The 14,215-nt window shown below is 36.8% G+C and overlaps 1 protein-coding gene across 1 annotated transcript; it reads right to left on the reverse strand.

Annotated features, from left to right (window-relative positions):
* Positions 1-2,733: 2,733 nt before the first annotated feature.
* LOC127856486 (atrial natriuretic peptide receptor 3-like) lies at positions 2,734-10,707 on the reverse strand. The gene is made up of 7 exons (XM_052392756.1): positions 10,220-10,707; positions 6,348-6,457; positions 5,643-5,777; positions 4,551-4,775; positions 4,227-4,333; positions 3,268-3,375; positions 2,734-2,745 (listed from the first exon to the last, which is right to left on the reverse strand). The coding sequence occupies exons 1-7, from the start codon at positions 10,477-10,479 to the stop codon at positions 2,734-2,736; spliced, it is 957 nt and encodes a 318-aa protein (XP_052248716.1). The 5' UTR covers positions 10,480-10,707.
* Positions 10,708-14,215: the final 3,508 nt, after the last annotated feature.

A 14,215-nucleotide genomic window follows, 5' to 3' on the forward strand; every position in this document is an offset into this window, starting at 1 on the left:
ATCTAGAATTAATTCAAAGTGTTCGTTATCATAATTTTAAACAAGTAATATTCAATTGCATACAACACTCATAGTAAATATGAGTTCGACCAATTAAGGTTATGTTGCAAAAATATCTGAAATTAGTGTTTAATTCAGAATTTCTCAAAGAATGACACGTATTCTCCACATGGTGAATTATTTGTTTTTAATTATTTTTTGAAATAATGATGTTACAAGCTAGACAAATGAAATTTCCAAAACAAAATTAAAATCGAGTGATTAGTTACAGCTTATCTGATCTTTCACTAATAACTTTGACATTGGCTGATGAGCTGGGGAGACGGTTGTAACAAATGACACGTCATCTCCTTATTTCAAACGTGCATTTTAATAATAAATTTAAGGTACGGGCAAGCTGTTTTATAGCCGAATCCGAAATATGGCCCCAAAGTGTAACCTTAACAATTGAGGTAGAGAGAAGTGTGTTGCATGGGACAGGTTGTTCCCTCAATTTATTATATACCTGTTGAATGCTTTTAACAAAATACAGGTTGTATCAATCGTTGAAATAAAAAAAAAACGTATTACGCTACTCGCTCTTTCCAATTCCGATTTACCATACTAGCCGGACTACTTTCTTCGATCCATTTAATGACGTCACATAACGCGCACCGAAAATAGGAAACCCCCATATTACGCAATATATTACGTAGTACATCGTGTGACGTCATTTCTGTGACGAAATACAATAGTTTTATTTAAACTCTCTGGAATTTAAGGACAGACGGTCGGACGTGGTGTTTTTTAACAGTAAACTATTTGTTTAAAACGAACGAATGCAGAACGTTTTTCAGAGTGTGTGTTTATCATGCATCAATATAAATTTAGATAGGAATACAATAGGATTTGTGGTTAAAAATAAGTTTCGATAGAGACATTGAATAATAGAAGTGGAAGTGCATATCGTTTCAACGCTTTTGTTATAAACATCGAATCAAAGTTATCAACTTAGTTGTTATAAACATTGGATTAACGATGTCATTTAAGTAAGCGTGTCGGAATCCTGTGTTTTCCCTGTTCAAATGTTTACACGGTAATTTACATAAACTGTATTCATACGCGTCTTAAATAAACTATGGCGTACCGTTGAAGTCATTGTTTTGTCAGTTTTGTTAAAGCAAAAATACAATTGTTTACTGTTTTCGCAAGTTGTGTATATAATAAAAGGAATATTACGCTAGCCAATTGTTCCAAGAGTTTGTATTCAGTCTCGTGGCTTGTGTTATTTCGCATCACACTCGAGGCTTCGCCTCTCGTGTGATACGTCATCACACAAGCCACTCGACTGAATACAGACTCCTGGAACAATTGACTATCGTAATATTCCGTATGTATTTATTTGTATCAAGTGGTCCGCGGTCGACGACATATGCCCTTTCCCCTAAAGGGCTTTGAACTAGTGACCCCAATTTCAATAGGGGTCATTTACAGTCCAAGGCCAATGCGCATGAGAAGTATCAAGCCAATCGGTCATTTCGTTGATGGGTTATTGATCGGAGACAATTTTCACACTTATTGTGCCAGTGACCTTGACCTTTGACCTAGTTACCCCAATTTGGATAGGGGTCATCTACTGCCCGTGGCCAATGCGCATGGGAAGTATAAAACCAATCGGTCGATTCGTTGACGAGTTATTAATCAGAAACACTTTTCCCACTTATTGTGCCAGTGACCATGACTTTTGACCTAGTGACCCCCATTTTAATAGGGTTCATCTACTGTATAAGGCCAATTCACATGAGACGTATCAAGCCAATCGGTTCTTCAGTTATTGATCGGAAACGATTTCACACTAAGTGTGTAACAGTGACCTTGACCTTTAACCTAGTGACCCAAATTTTAATAGGGCTCATCTTCTGTCCAAGGCCCAATGCACATGGGAAGTATCAGCCAATCGGTGAATCAGTTGACAAATTATTGATGGAAACGATTTCACACTAGTGTGTAACAGTGTCCCTGACCTTTGACCTAGTGACCCCAATTTCAAAAGGGGTCATTTACTGTACAAGGCCAATGCACATGGGGAGTATCAAGCCAATCGGTGAATCAGTTGACGGGTTATTGATCGGAAAGGATTTTACTCTTAATGTGTAACAGTAACCTTGACCCTTGACATAGTGACTCCAATTTCAATAGGGGTCATCTACTTTCCAAGGCCAATGCACATGTGAAGTCAATCGGTCAATTGGTTGACGACTTATTGATCAGAAACGATTGTCACACTTAGTCTGATAGTGACCTTTACCTTTGACCTAGTGACTACAATTTCAATAGGGGTCATCTACTGTCTAATGCCACTGCACATGTGAAGTATAAAGCCATTCGGTCAATTCTTTGACGAGTTTTTGATCGGAAACCACTTAGTGTGATAGTGACCTTGATCTTTGACCTAGTGACCTCAATTTCAATAGTGGTCAACTTCTGTCCAAGGCAATCGGTAAATTCGTGGACGAGTTAGTTTGATCGGAAACGAACTGGTCTACCGACCGGCAAACATACGCAAAACATATACCCCCTTCTTCTTCGAAGAGGGGCATAATAAGGGGTAATATAACATTACTTCATAAATAAAAAAAAGACCGGGACAAGCCATATAAGTCAAAACTTAATATTTGACCTTTAGTGTGACCTTGACCTTTGGAGGTAGGGAAAAAAACGAGTAAAAATGAAATTGAGCATTTCTATTGGCAGTCAATACTGCCACTGCATATAATGATCGCAAGAAATTAGGTAAAAAGCCATCTGAGATAACTTTAGCGAAAAAACACACACTTAAGTATAAACTATCTGTTGTTTGGCAAATTTGCTTAACAAATGACAGTCACACACAAAAAAGTGAGTATACATGAGCGAATTAATTCTACTCTGTAATCCAGTCCCTTGAAATGATAAAGATAAATGCATTTGTATATCATCAATTTTAAAAACGCAATCAAACGTAAGTTTAACTTGTTCGATTATCGGGCTTGTATATAAACGTTAATGCAAGACGTTTATCAGTATTCTTTTAAGAAGTGAAAAGCGGGAAAATTCAACAATTAAAGCACAAATACTGCATATCATTAGTAAAAGAAATATGTATTCTTTGAAACCTTCAGTCGTTAAATAATTCTGAGTTAAGTCAAATGCATGAAAGTTTGTTGCTTAATCTTAATTGAATGACTTAAATTAACAATATCCAAATTTATTTACAAAGATAAGATTAAAAACCATTGTGTCATTTACCAGCAGGACATTTTCGAAAGCCTGTCTGGCAATCTCATCAAATTCGTCATCCCGCCTCCACATTCTGTAATTCATGAAGTACTTCTCCAATTTATGCATCGTCGCAGTCTGCAATAGTCACAGTGTACTATTATTAGCCGAAAATACAAACCGTTTGTGTTCAGTACACATAAAACACATTTTCTATAGATCTGATGTGTATTTATATTGACGTCTGAACCTTCGTACGTACTATACAAAAATATAATACTTCAACTAGTTGATACAAATATTAAATTTATTTCCAGTGAATCAATGTAGTAATGTTTTGCGACACAAATTTAACAAGTAACTGCAGATAGGCCATTTTAAATACGTTGGTTTACGGTTTCTACATTAGTAATTTCAAAAAACAGACTAATAAAAGACGAAGTTTTTTTCCCCACTCGAATGAATTGTGCAAAATAACCCTTTTTCAGTTTAATTTTTATTTTAGTTATTTTTCTTTGCGCTCTTTGCACATTTCAAACATGGCATCATAAATACAATAAAATACAAACAAGTAAATATAGAAGTTTCCAAAAAGCCATCTTTAAACCGTCGCGTGTAAACAAAAACATCGACATTTTGACATATAATTAAAATCAGTATTAATTAAAAGAGTGTTATTAATATATAACTGGTTGTCAATCCATTATGGGGTATTTTGTCAATCATTAATATGCATGTGGACTAGTGAATATAAAAGGTTGTCATATCAATACACCGTAAAATCAAAGTACGATATTTCTGTACGATATTTTTGTCTTTAATGCCTAGACGCATGCCCATTTTGTTTATGTATACCCTTGTTTTTTCCTTACAGAAATGGCGAATGTGGGCAAAAGTAATGTGGGTCGGGTAAAACCTATCGCAAAGAAACGTTTCAGCACTAACTTCGTGAGATTAAGAAAGTGATTAAAACTTTGAGTATGATTCACCCTTCCGTATGTGTATAGGAACTGGTAATCCCCATTAGTCATGTTGAGTTTATGCGCTCGCAGCATCACATTCCGCAGATTGGACTGGTCAATAACGAGAAAGACAACTGAAACAAAGCGGACCAATATGTTAAAATGTCTTATTAACTATCGCTTTCTGCTACTAAATTTATTTTAGAGCGTATTTAGTTTTTAACGACTTGAACAGATTGCAAAAAACGTGTTACCGGGCAAAGGAACTTCAGAATCGCAAACTCCAAAGCGATTCACACATTTTACAATAGTGCAATTCATCACTTATATCAATATCCGAAACGGCATTACTTCTTCCCTCGTGCTTTATGCTGTTCAATGTGGCGTCAATGTCGTCACCGGACTCCGTCGGCTCGTGAAGCTTATGAACCTGTGTAACACGGAAGCCAATTTCGTTGAAAGAGCCTAGTGTGGACTCCAAGATCTCCGCCAATGCATCATATTCCTTATTTATCTCCCGGACAATGATATAGTTCTTCCAGCCTGTATCTTGCAAGAATTTGGTCATAAGTTCACCTGTTCAGGTAAAACAATAATTTACAGATTGCATAATTTGTTGCATGTCAAATCATTTGCCATTTATTGAAAATGTGTTGTATAAAGTTTAGAAAATATATTTGATTTATAGAATAACAGACTTACTCAGACCATCCTTAAAAAGGGTAAAAATGGCATTGGGGTTATATTGATTACAGAGAGTCCATAAGAGAATAATGTTATATTATCATTCAACTTGCGAATCAAGTGCAGGGACTTAACTGAAGTATAATAAAAATACTCGAGCACGTATTTTTTGCTAATACATTTCACTACTATCAAGCAAATGGGAGGTCATGTTCGACGACATAAACCTCGCACTCGTTACGCGCGATGTATCGTTAGGTGACCGTAAATGCTGACAAAATGCTCTTGAGTGTAAGTTTGTAACTTTTTAAAGATAGTATTATAATGCTTGTACTACTGTACACATGATTAATCGGATAATTAGCATACATACTAAAGGATGTCTCCTTCAAAACAATACACATGAAAATTGCAATCTCAGCATATCTCAGATTAAAACACAAAAGCTAGAAGAACATAGTCTAACATGTAGGACATACAGTACATATTTTCTGACATAAATATTTAAAATTTAAACATCGTAATCATGTGTTCTGTGTTCTTTCACGTTCCAGCTATAAATACACACATTTTGATAATGTTACGGTTGTTCAGTTGTTATTAGCAGCGGACTGGGGAAACGGTACTTATTGGCTATTGCATGTTCATTAAGTTTCGCCAAGATTTGCCTGTGCAAGTGCACCAATATCAGCCTAAACTGAATTGTTGCTTAAATCCATTAAAGCGGAGAATATCGTCCCTTTATTATCATATACATACCGAGAGTGTAGACCGGTGTCATCGTTCGTATGTACGTAGTCAATGAATCCTTGGTCTGTATGGTCTGTTGCAACGACACCCAATTGATCACCGGCACGTTCCTGTACGACATCAGTTCCCCCACCGGCTCCACCACTGATATAAAACAGTCAATATGAAGTGCTTGCGGGTGGTTAGTCCGAACTAGACCAATCCGGAGTTGGTCTATTACCAAACTCAATTTGCGTATTTACGGTTTCGAATTTTTTTTTATGGGAAATCGTCCACTCAGTAAAATTGCATTTAATGGTTTTCTTTGTCCGGCTTGGCTTTTGACCAGATACCTCTGTGCGGTTATTATGATGCAATTATATATAACCCGTAAGATTCAAGTTATAACTCACGTTTATAATTTTGATTGATATAATTCACACATACTACCTAATCATAGTTTATATCATTGTACAACTTTAACATTGCTGATATTTTGATTATAACTTATAAAACACAATTTGGATTCACATTCTTAGTTCGAGTCTGTCATTCAAGGACATTTTAGAAAAAAAGTTTGGCATAATTATGTGGCAATTCTGATACTGTCCCTTGGCTGGGGTGTTTATATAATTATGACACGGATGTTTGGTCCATATTTATTTTGAATTTAATGACTCAAAATAAATTTAAAAAGCAAATACTAGTATCTGCTCCTTATCACAATCAGTTTACCTCCAGGGCATGGCGGGCCGATAACGACGTCAATATCCTGGACCATCAAGAGGTCCACTAGGACTCCTATCCCCTGCTTGCTGCTACAATTTGTGTCCAGAACCGTCAGGCTGTGGAAATAAAACATTAGCTAAACCAGGTAACGCAATTATCTTGTTTGGTGATTTAACCATTCTTGATAGAGAACAAATCAGAAAATGATTAAAACTTATATTTGAATGTTAAGATATTGAAATGGCAATTTGTATAAACTCTGTTATGAAAGAGACTATGTTGTAAACGAGACTATGTTGTTAAAGAGGCGATGTTGTGAAAGAGAAGATGTTGAAAAAGTTTGTGCGTTAATTTACAAAAAAGACGTGTGGTAATCTCTACAGCTATGATCGTGCAGGTTACGAGAACAACATCCAAAGCTGCTACACTATTAGTTCTGTATCAATATATTGCTAACAAAAATATCGCGCCAATACATTTCTTTGGTAAGAACTAGATACTCATAAGTAATATTGTTACAGCACTAGCATACATACCAATTTACTATTTGTTGAAAAACATTAACCTTTTGTGAATATAAAACTAACGCACAACAAAGAAAGAGCACATGCTGACAAATACATTTGAAAACAAGAGATGTGTTCGTCAGAAACACAATGCCCCCTTTTGCGCCGCTTTGAAATAAAAAATTATTTTTTTGACCTTTGACCTTGAAGCATGACCTTGACCTTGAATGTCCACCACTCAAAATGTGCAGCTTCATGAGAACGCCGCTTTGAAATTATATTTTTTGACCTTTGACCTTGCAGGATGACCTTGACCTTGAACTTCCACCACTCAAACTGTGCAGCTTTATGAGAACGCCGCTTTGAATTATTTTTTTTTACCTTTGACCTTGAAGGATGACCTTGACCTTGAACTTCCACCACTCAAAATGTGCAGCTTCATGAGATACACGTGCATGCCAAATATCAAGTTGCTATCTTCAATATTGCAAAAGTTATGGCCAACGTTAAAGTTTTTTTTTCGGACGGACGGACAGACTGACATACTGACTGACATATTGACGGACAGTTAAACTGCTATATGCCACCCTACCGGGGGCATAAAAAGGACGCAAAGAGCAAAAAAAATTTTACATTTTCAAACTTTAAAAAATTGTATCACTGTCTAACAGATTACTTCCGAAATTGGCAATATAATATTGCGCCTAAGCCTGTTTAATAGTCAGGCCCGAACATGGCAGAGCATGTGTTTAAAGTTCTTGTTTGTTTGTTGTTGTGTTTTGCTCACGAATTACCAAAATGTATAAGTTGAAGGTAGATTAATATAGTTCCTTCACGTTTCGATCTTTTCGATAGACAGAAGTGTAAAATTTGTACGTATTTATAGTATAAATATACACATATATGTCATTAACTTTTATTCATAGGTGTGTATCGTTATTGTTATCGATATAATTAGCTCTAATATGGTTGAATTAACATATTGATTGAAGGTCTCTAGGTAATTTTGTTCGCGTGTTAGTGACAATAGATCTGCATGTTATTTTTTAAACTGACTTGTTATGATAAAGAGTTGTTGTGTATTTCAAATTATTATGCTAATCTGTTTAAAACAATAAAATTCGGTTTCACTGATCGTTGCCATATGCACATGATTTGATTTAACGCATTAAATTAGTAATTTGAGTTTGTTGAAACATACCCATCAGCATGGATACAAGTCAAGTCTTATAGATATATAAAAAATCTTATAAATAATGTTATTACACATATTCGCATTTAATTGTTGTTATACTGTTTGTTTGACTAAACAGATTAAAATCAGATTGAACAGAATGAAATTTCCGTTATGGCAACGGTCATGTTACCAAAACCAGATCACATATTCACTCGCAGAAAACGCATAATACCATCTGAGGCGCAGATCGTGGTATTATTGAACAATAAACGTAGTGCTCATTTATATTTGTCAATTATGCTTGGAACGTTCTTATGTTTAATTCCGCATTATATATATATAATGCGATGTTGTGTGCATTGTTAAATGCACTTAAATAGCTTTTATTTCTATTGTCAGGAGTCTATATAATTTTAAATGGATGAACACAATTTTTTATCACAGATCGACGGAGAAAAACCAACGCTGTAAATTACTATGTATGAAGCTTTATGCGAAAGATATAAACGTAGTTAAAGATGAAAGCTCACCAACGGATCTTGAAAAAAAGCTGATTTAACCAAATATCTTTTCAGGAAAATAGCTTAAAAGTCAACCATAGTAGTGACGACCATACAAACCTAATAATATTATGCAGAGAAATTATATTGTGGTAGTAGTAGTAGTAGTAAGTTAATTGTAAAGACATGAAAGAAAGGCAACCGGTCCATAATACAACTTGTATACATACTTTATATAGGCAGATACTACAACGATTTATCAATGCACACATATACAATCACATTAGACTGGAGACAAATCATACTATAACTTCAATTATTGCGTTTCATTAAAAATACTTATTGACTCGTTAACAAAGTAGGCTTATATTTAAACAACAAACTCATTTTCATTTCTGTGCAGATCAAAGAAACCTAAAAAAAGTTTGTCTGACATGACACCAATTATAAAAATAAGTTTGACTAATTTCAGCATATTAAGAACACTGAAAATACACGATATTCATCCTTTATTATCATGGAATCATTTTCCAGTTGACAATGTGCACATATTCTAAGGTTTCTATGTATTCTTAATGGTCTATCTAACTCTGTTTGAAACCTAAGACTCGAACAACGAAAGCTCGTTGCCGCTTGCCTGCAATGAAATGGCATTTTAATTTCTAAATATCGTTACGTATTTAAAAAGACGTTTAAATTGTCGGTAGGTATCACATGTAGAAGAGTCATTTATGTTTTCGTGCCAGGTTACGCACGATCGGTCAGCCGTTGTTTAAATTTGAGCATGAATAGATCAATATCATCAACATCCTAGACGAACCAAATAAAGCCGAATTCGTGAATTAGGCTGTGGGACAAATATTTCAAGAAAACATTATACCGTTAGAACAACAAAACATAATTAATCATCAAAAGAATGAAGGTAATTACAGTATTAAAATTACTTGTAATTCACTTGCATAAAATTCGGTGTTAAATGAACCACATTGGGAAACGGCATTTCTGTATACTTTTTTGGTAAAACAGTTGTAAAACGTTAGGTAAAATTATTAATATTCGACATTGACAATATGGAAACAATATATATGTAAATTGTGATCCTTAATAACTTATTTCATAATTTGACGGACACATTATATGAAAGCAAAAAAAAATCTTTAAATTGTTTAACAAAATTACTCAACACACACACAACATGCGTTACATTAAAAGCACATTGCGCGCAGTTTTATCTCGATTAAAACGCAGATTCTTTTCCAGATTTCGACTAAAAATAAAAGTTCGGAAAACTTTCGAAATAGATTAAAGATCAATTGTGAACAGTTTACTTCAAAACTAATTTATAGAGATGACAAAAAGCAAATAATTATAATATATTTATGAAAAGTTTTTTTTTCACGAAGACACTTTTTTTCCAAGAAAAAGCAACATCGGATTATTGCAACTCATCTTATATATTAGCGTGTCAGACACCGTAGTATATTTATATAAAAGAAGTAAACTGTTATTATATCAACATCATAAAAAAAGAGTTCAAATATTAATATATTTCCGACCTGCATATGTCATTTTTGTCAGCAATTCCGTTTACGTCATGCAAGTTTAAGTATCGACGTACAGGTTTTGTTTACTGGCCCTTCGGTAAAAATTCAATAGTATAGTAAAGGAAACATGGGAACTATTATAGAGCCCTACTTTAGATCGTATTCCGGCAAGATGGACTCGTTCTTGACTGTCTCAATGCCGTACGCTAGCGCGGCGATGGAGGAAGACGCGTTGTATCGGAAGATCTCTTTAGGGTGCTCTTGTAGCGGCACCATCCACACGATCTGTAGCGTTTTGTTGGCTCCCTGGCACAGTAATCCGTAGTCCAATAACATAACGATACATGGAAAAAATAGTGATACATGGAAGAAACTTTTGCCAGCAATAGCTCCTTTATTTTGCTCACACATAATCGATTTTATATGAAAACGATTAAGTTTGGACACGAATAGTTTGCCTTAAGCATCCGAATTACGCTTATGTCAGCGCTTCGACTATTTTTTTGAAAATGCTGCTGATTTCTTTCGATAGGTCAGCATGCAGACGTGAAACAGGTTCTAATTTTATAACCACTGCATGCAAACAGAAAAACGTTAATCTGTGAAAGGTATTGTTCAAATAAGATAGCTTGGTATCGTATAAAATTGAGTCGCTGTCGGTATCCGCGCCTCGAAAATGACTAAGTTGTGTAGCGATCCCGCATCACTTAAGATAATACCGTCCGCAATAGCATAAGCGAACTTCAGTGACATCACAACACATTTGAATTTATTTATAAATGATAAGATATACATACAAGTAAACATGGGCTATCAGTTTACATTGTTTTACGCTTATTTGCATCGGGCATCCCGCTTCATAGATCAGCATTTGATCGAGGTGTTCCCTGATAAGCCGGAGCTTAAACATAAGATTGGGGCTGTAATTAGACGGTAATTGGGGTAATAAACCCGTAAGGTTTTGACGTGCACGATAAACGGTTTATTTATACCTTGATTTACTTTTCACTGGTTATTTTGTATTAACACAAACTGAATATGTGAATATGCTTGTGAGCATGACATTCTTTGTAGTAGTAGAAGTAGTAGTATTATTATTAGTAGTGGTAGTAGTTGTAGTAGTAGTAGTATTAGTAGTAGTAGAAGCAGCAGCAACAACAGCAGCAGCATTAGTAGTAGAAGTGGTAGTAATAGTAGTTGTAGTAGTAGTAGTAGAAGTAGTAGTAGTAGTAGTAGTCGTAGTAGTAGTAGTAGTTAGTAGTAGTAGTCGTAGTAGTAGTAGTAGTAGAGTAGTAGAAGTAGTAGTAGTAGTAGTTAGTAGTCAGTAGTAGTAGTAGTAGTAGTAGTAGTTGTAGTAGTAAGTAGTAGTAGTAGTAGTAGTAGGAAGTAGTAGTAGTAGTAGTAGTAGTAGTAGTAGTCAGTAGTAGTAGCAGTATAGTTAGTCGATAGAGTAGATAGTTTGTAGTAGAAGTAGCAGTAGTAGTAGTAGCAGTAGTAGCAGTAGTAGTAGTAGAAAATAGTAGTAGTAGTAGTAGAAGTAGTAGTAGTAGTAGTAGTAGTAGTAGTAGTAGTAGTAGTAGTAGTAGTAGTAGTAGTAGTAGTAGTAACAAAAGTAGTCGTAGTTGTAATAGTTGTAGTAGTAGTAGTAGTAGTTGGTAGTAGTAGTAGTAGTAATAGTAGTAGTAGTAGTAGTAGTAGTAGTAGTAGTAGTCGTAGTAGTAGTAGTAGTGTCGTAGTAGTAGTCGTAGTAGTAGTAGTAGTAGTAGTAGTAGTAGTAGTAGAAGTAGTAGTTGTGTTGTTGTCGTAGTAGAAGTAGTAGTTGTAGTAGTCGTAGCGAGTAGTCGTCGTTGTGTTGTTGTTGTAGTCGCCTTAGTCGTCCCCGTCGTAGTCGTAGTCGTCGTAGTCGTAGTAGTAGTCGTCGTCGTTGTTGTAGTCGTCGTAGTTGTAGTAGTAGTAGAAGTAGTAGAAGTCGTAGTAGTAGTAGTAGTAGTAGTAGTAGTCGTAGTGGTAGTAGTAGTAGTAGTAGAAGCAGTAACAGCAGCAGCAGCAGCAGTAGCGGGAGTAGCAGCAGCAGCAGAAGCAGAATTAGTAGTTGAAGTAGTAGTAGTAGTAGCTGCAGTAGAAGCAGTAGCAGCATCAGTAGCAGTAGCAGCAGTAGCAGCAGCAGTAGCAGCAGTAGCAGGAAAAGCAGCAGTAGCAGGAGTAGCAGTAGTAGCAGAAGTAGCAGTAGAAGTAGTAGTAGTAGTAGTAGTCGTAGTAGTAGTAGAAAAAGTAGTAGTGGTAGTACAAGCAGTAGCAGCAGTAGAAGCAGAAGCAGCAGTAGCAGCAGTAGCCGCAGAAGCAGCACTAGCAGCAGTAGCAGCAGTAACAGCAGTAGCAGGAGAAGCAGCAGTAGCAGTAGTAGCAGCAGTAGCAGGAGTGGCTGCAGTAGCAGAAGTAGCAGCAGCAGCAGTAGTAGTAGTAGTAGTAGTAGTAGTAGTAGTAGTAGTAGTAGTAGTAGTAGTAGTAGTAGTAGTAGTAGTAGTAGTAGTAGTAGTATAAATAGTAGTAGTAGTAGTAGTAGTAGTAGTAGTAAAAGTAGTAGTAGTATTAGTAGTAGTAGTAGTAGTAGTAGTAGTAGTAGTAGTAGTAGTAGTAGTAGTAGCAGTAGTAGTAGTAGTAGTAGTAGTAGTAGTAGTAGTAGTAGTAGTAGTAACAAAGTAGTAGTAGTTGTAATAGTTGTAGTAGTAGTAGTAGTAGTTGGTAGTAGTAGTAGTAGTAATAGTAGTCGTAGTAGTCAGTCGTAGTAGTAGTAGTAGAAATAGTAGTAGTAGTAGTAGTAGTAGTAGTAGTAGTAGTAGTAGTAGTAGTAGTAGTAGCAGTAGTAGTTGTTGTTGTTGTAGTAGTAGAAGTAGTCGTTGTAGTAGTAGTAGTCGTAGAGTAGTAGTAGTAGTGGTGTTGTTGTTGTAGTCGAATTAGTAGTAAAAGTCGTAGTCGTAGTAGTAGTAGTAGTCGTCGTAGTCGTAGTAGTAGTAGTATAGTAGTAGTAGAGTTGGTTAGTAGTCGTAGTAGTAGTAGTAGTCGTCGAAGTAGAAGTCGTAGTAGTAGTAGTAGTAGTAGTTGTTGTTGTTGTTGTTTTTGTTGTAATAGTAGTAGTAGTAGTAGTCGTGTAGTCGTCGTAGTAGTAGTCGTAGTCGCAGTCGTCGTCGTAGTCGTCGTAGTTGTTGTTATTGTCCTTGTCGTCGAAGTCGTCGTTGTAGTCGCCGTCGTCGTCGTCGTAGTTAGTAGTAGTCGTAGTCGTAGGTCGTAGTCGTCGTCGTCGTGGTCGTCGTTGTTGTTGGTGTCGTCGTCGCCGTAGTAGTAGCCTCGTCGTCCTAGTAGTAGTCGTCGTCGTCGTCGTAGTCGTAGTCGTCGTGTCGTGTCGTAGTAGTAGTCGTCGTAGTCGTAAGTAGTAGTAGTCGTCGTAGTTAGTAGTAGTCGTCCCCGTAGTAGTAGTCGTAGTAGTCGTCGTAGTCGTCGTAGTCGTCGTAGTCGTCGTAGTCGTCGACGTCGTAGTCGTCGTCGTCAGTCGTCGTCGTCGTCGTGTAGTCGTCGTATCGTCGTCGCCGTCGTCGTAGCCGTCGTCGTCGTCCTCGTAGTCGTCGTCGCCGTCGTCGCGTAGTAGTCGTCGTCGTCGTCGTCGTAGTCGTCGTCGTCGTAGTAGTCGTCGTAGCCCTCGTTGTCGTAGTCGTAGTAGTCGTCGTAGTAGTCGTCGTCGTAGTAGTAGTAAGTCGTCCTCTTAGTCGTTTAGTCGTAGTAGTCGTCGTAGTAGTCGTCGTCGTAGTAGTCGTAGGAGTCGTCGTAGTCGTAGTCAGTCGTGTAGTAGTCGTAGTCGTCGTCGTCCTGTCGTCGTGGTAGTCCCCGTCGTAGTCGTCGTAGTAGTAGTCGTCGTCGTAGTAGTCGTAGTCGTCGTAGTAGTCGTAGTGTCGTCGTAGTCGTAGTAGTAGTCGTAACCCCGTAGTAGTCGTTGTCCTCGTTGTCGTCGTCGTCGTCGTGTTGGTAGTCGTAGTAGTCGTAATAGTCGTAGTGTCGTCGTAGTAGTAGTCGTCGTCGTCAGTAGTAGTAATAGTGTCGTAGTCGTAGTAGTCGTAGTCGTAGTCGTAGTAGTCGTCGTCGTAGCCGTAGTAGT

This window comes from Dreissena polymorpha, chromosome 1 (assembly GCF_020536995.1).
Source record: "Dreissena polymorpha isolate Duluth1 chromosome 1, UMN_Dpol_1.0, whole genome shotgun sequence".
Classification (NCBI taxonomy): Eukaryota; Metazoa; Mollusca; class Bivalvia; order Myida; family Dreissenidae; genus Dreissena; species Dreissena polymorpha.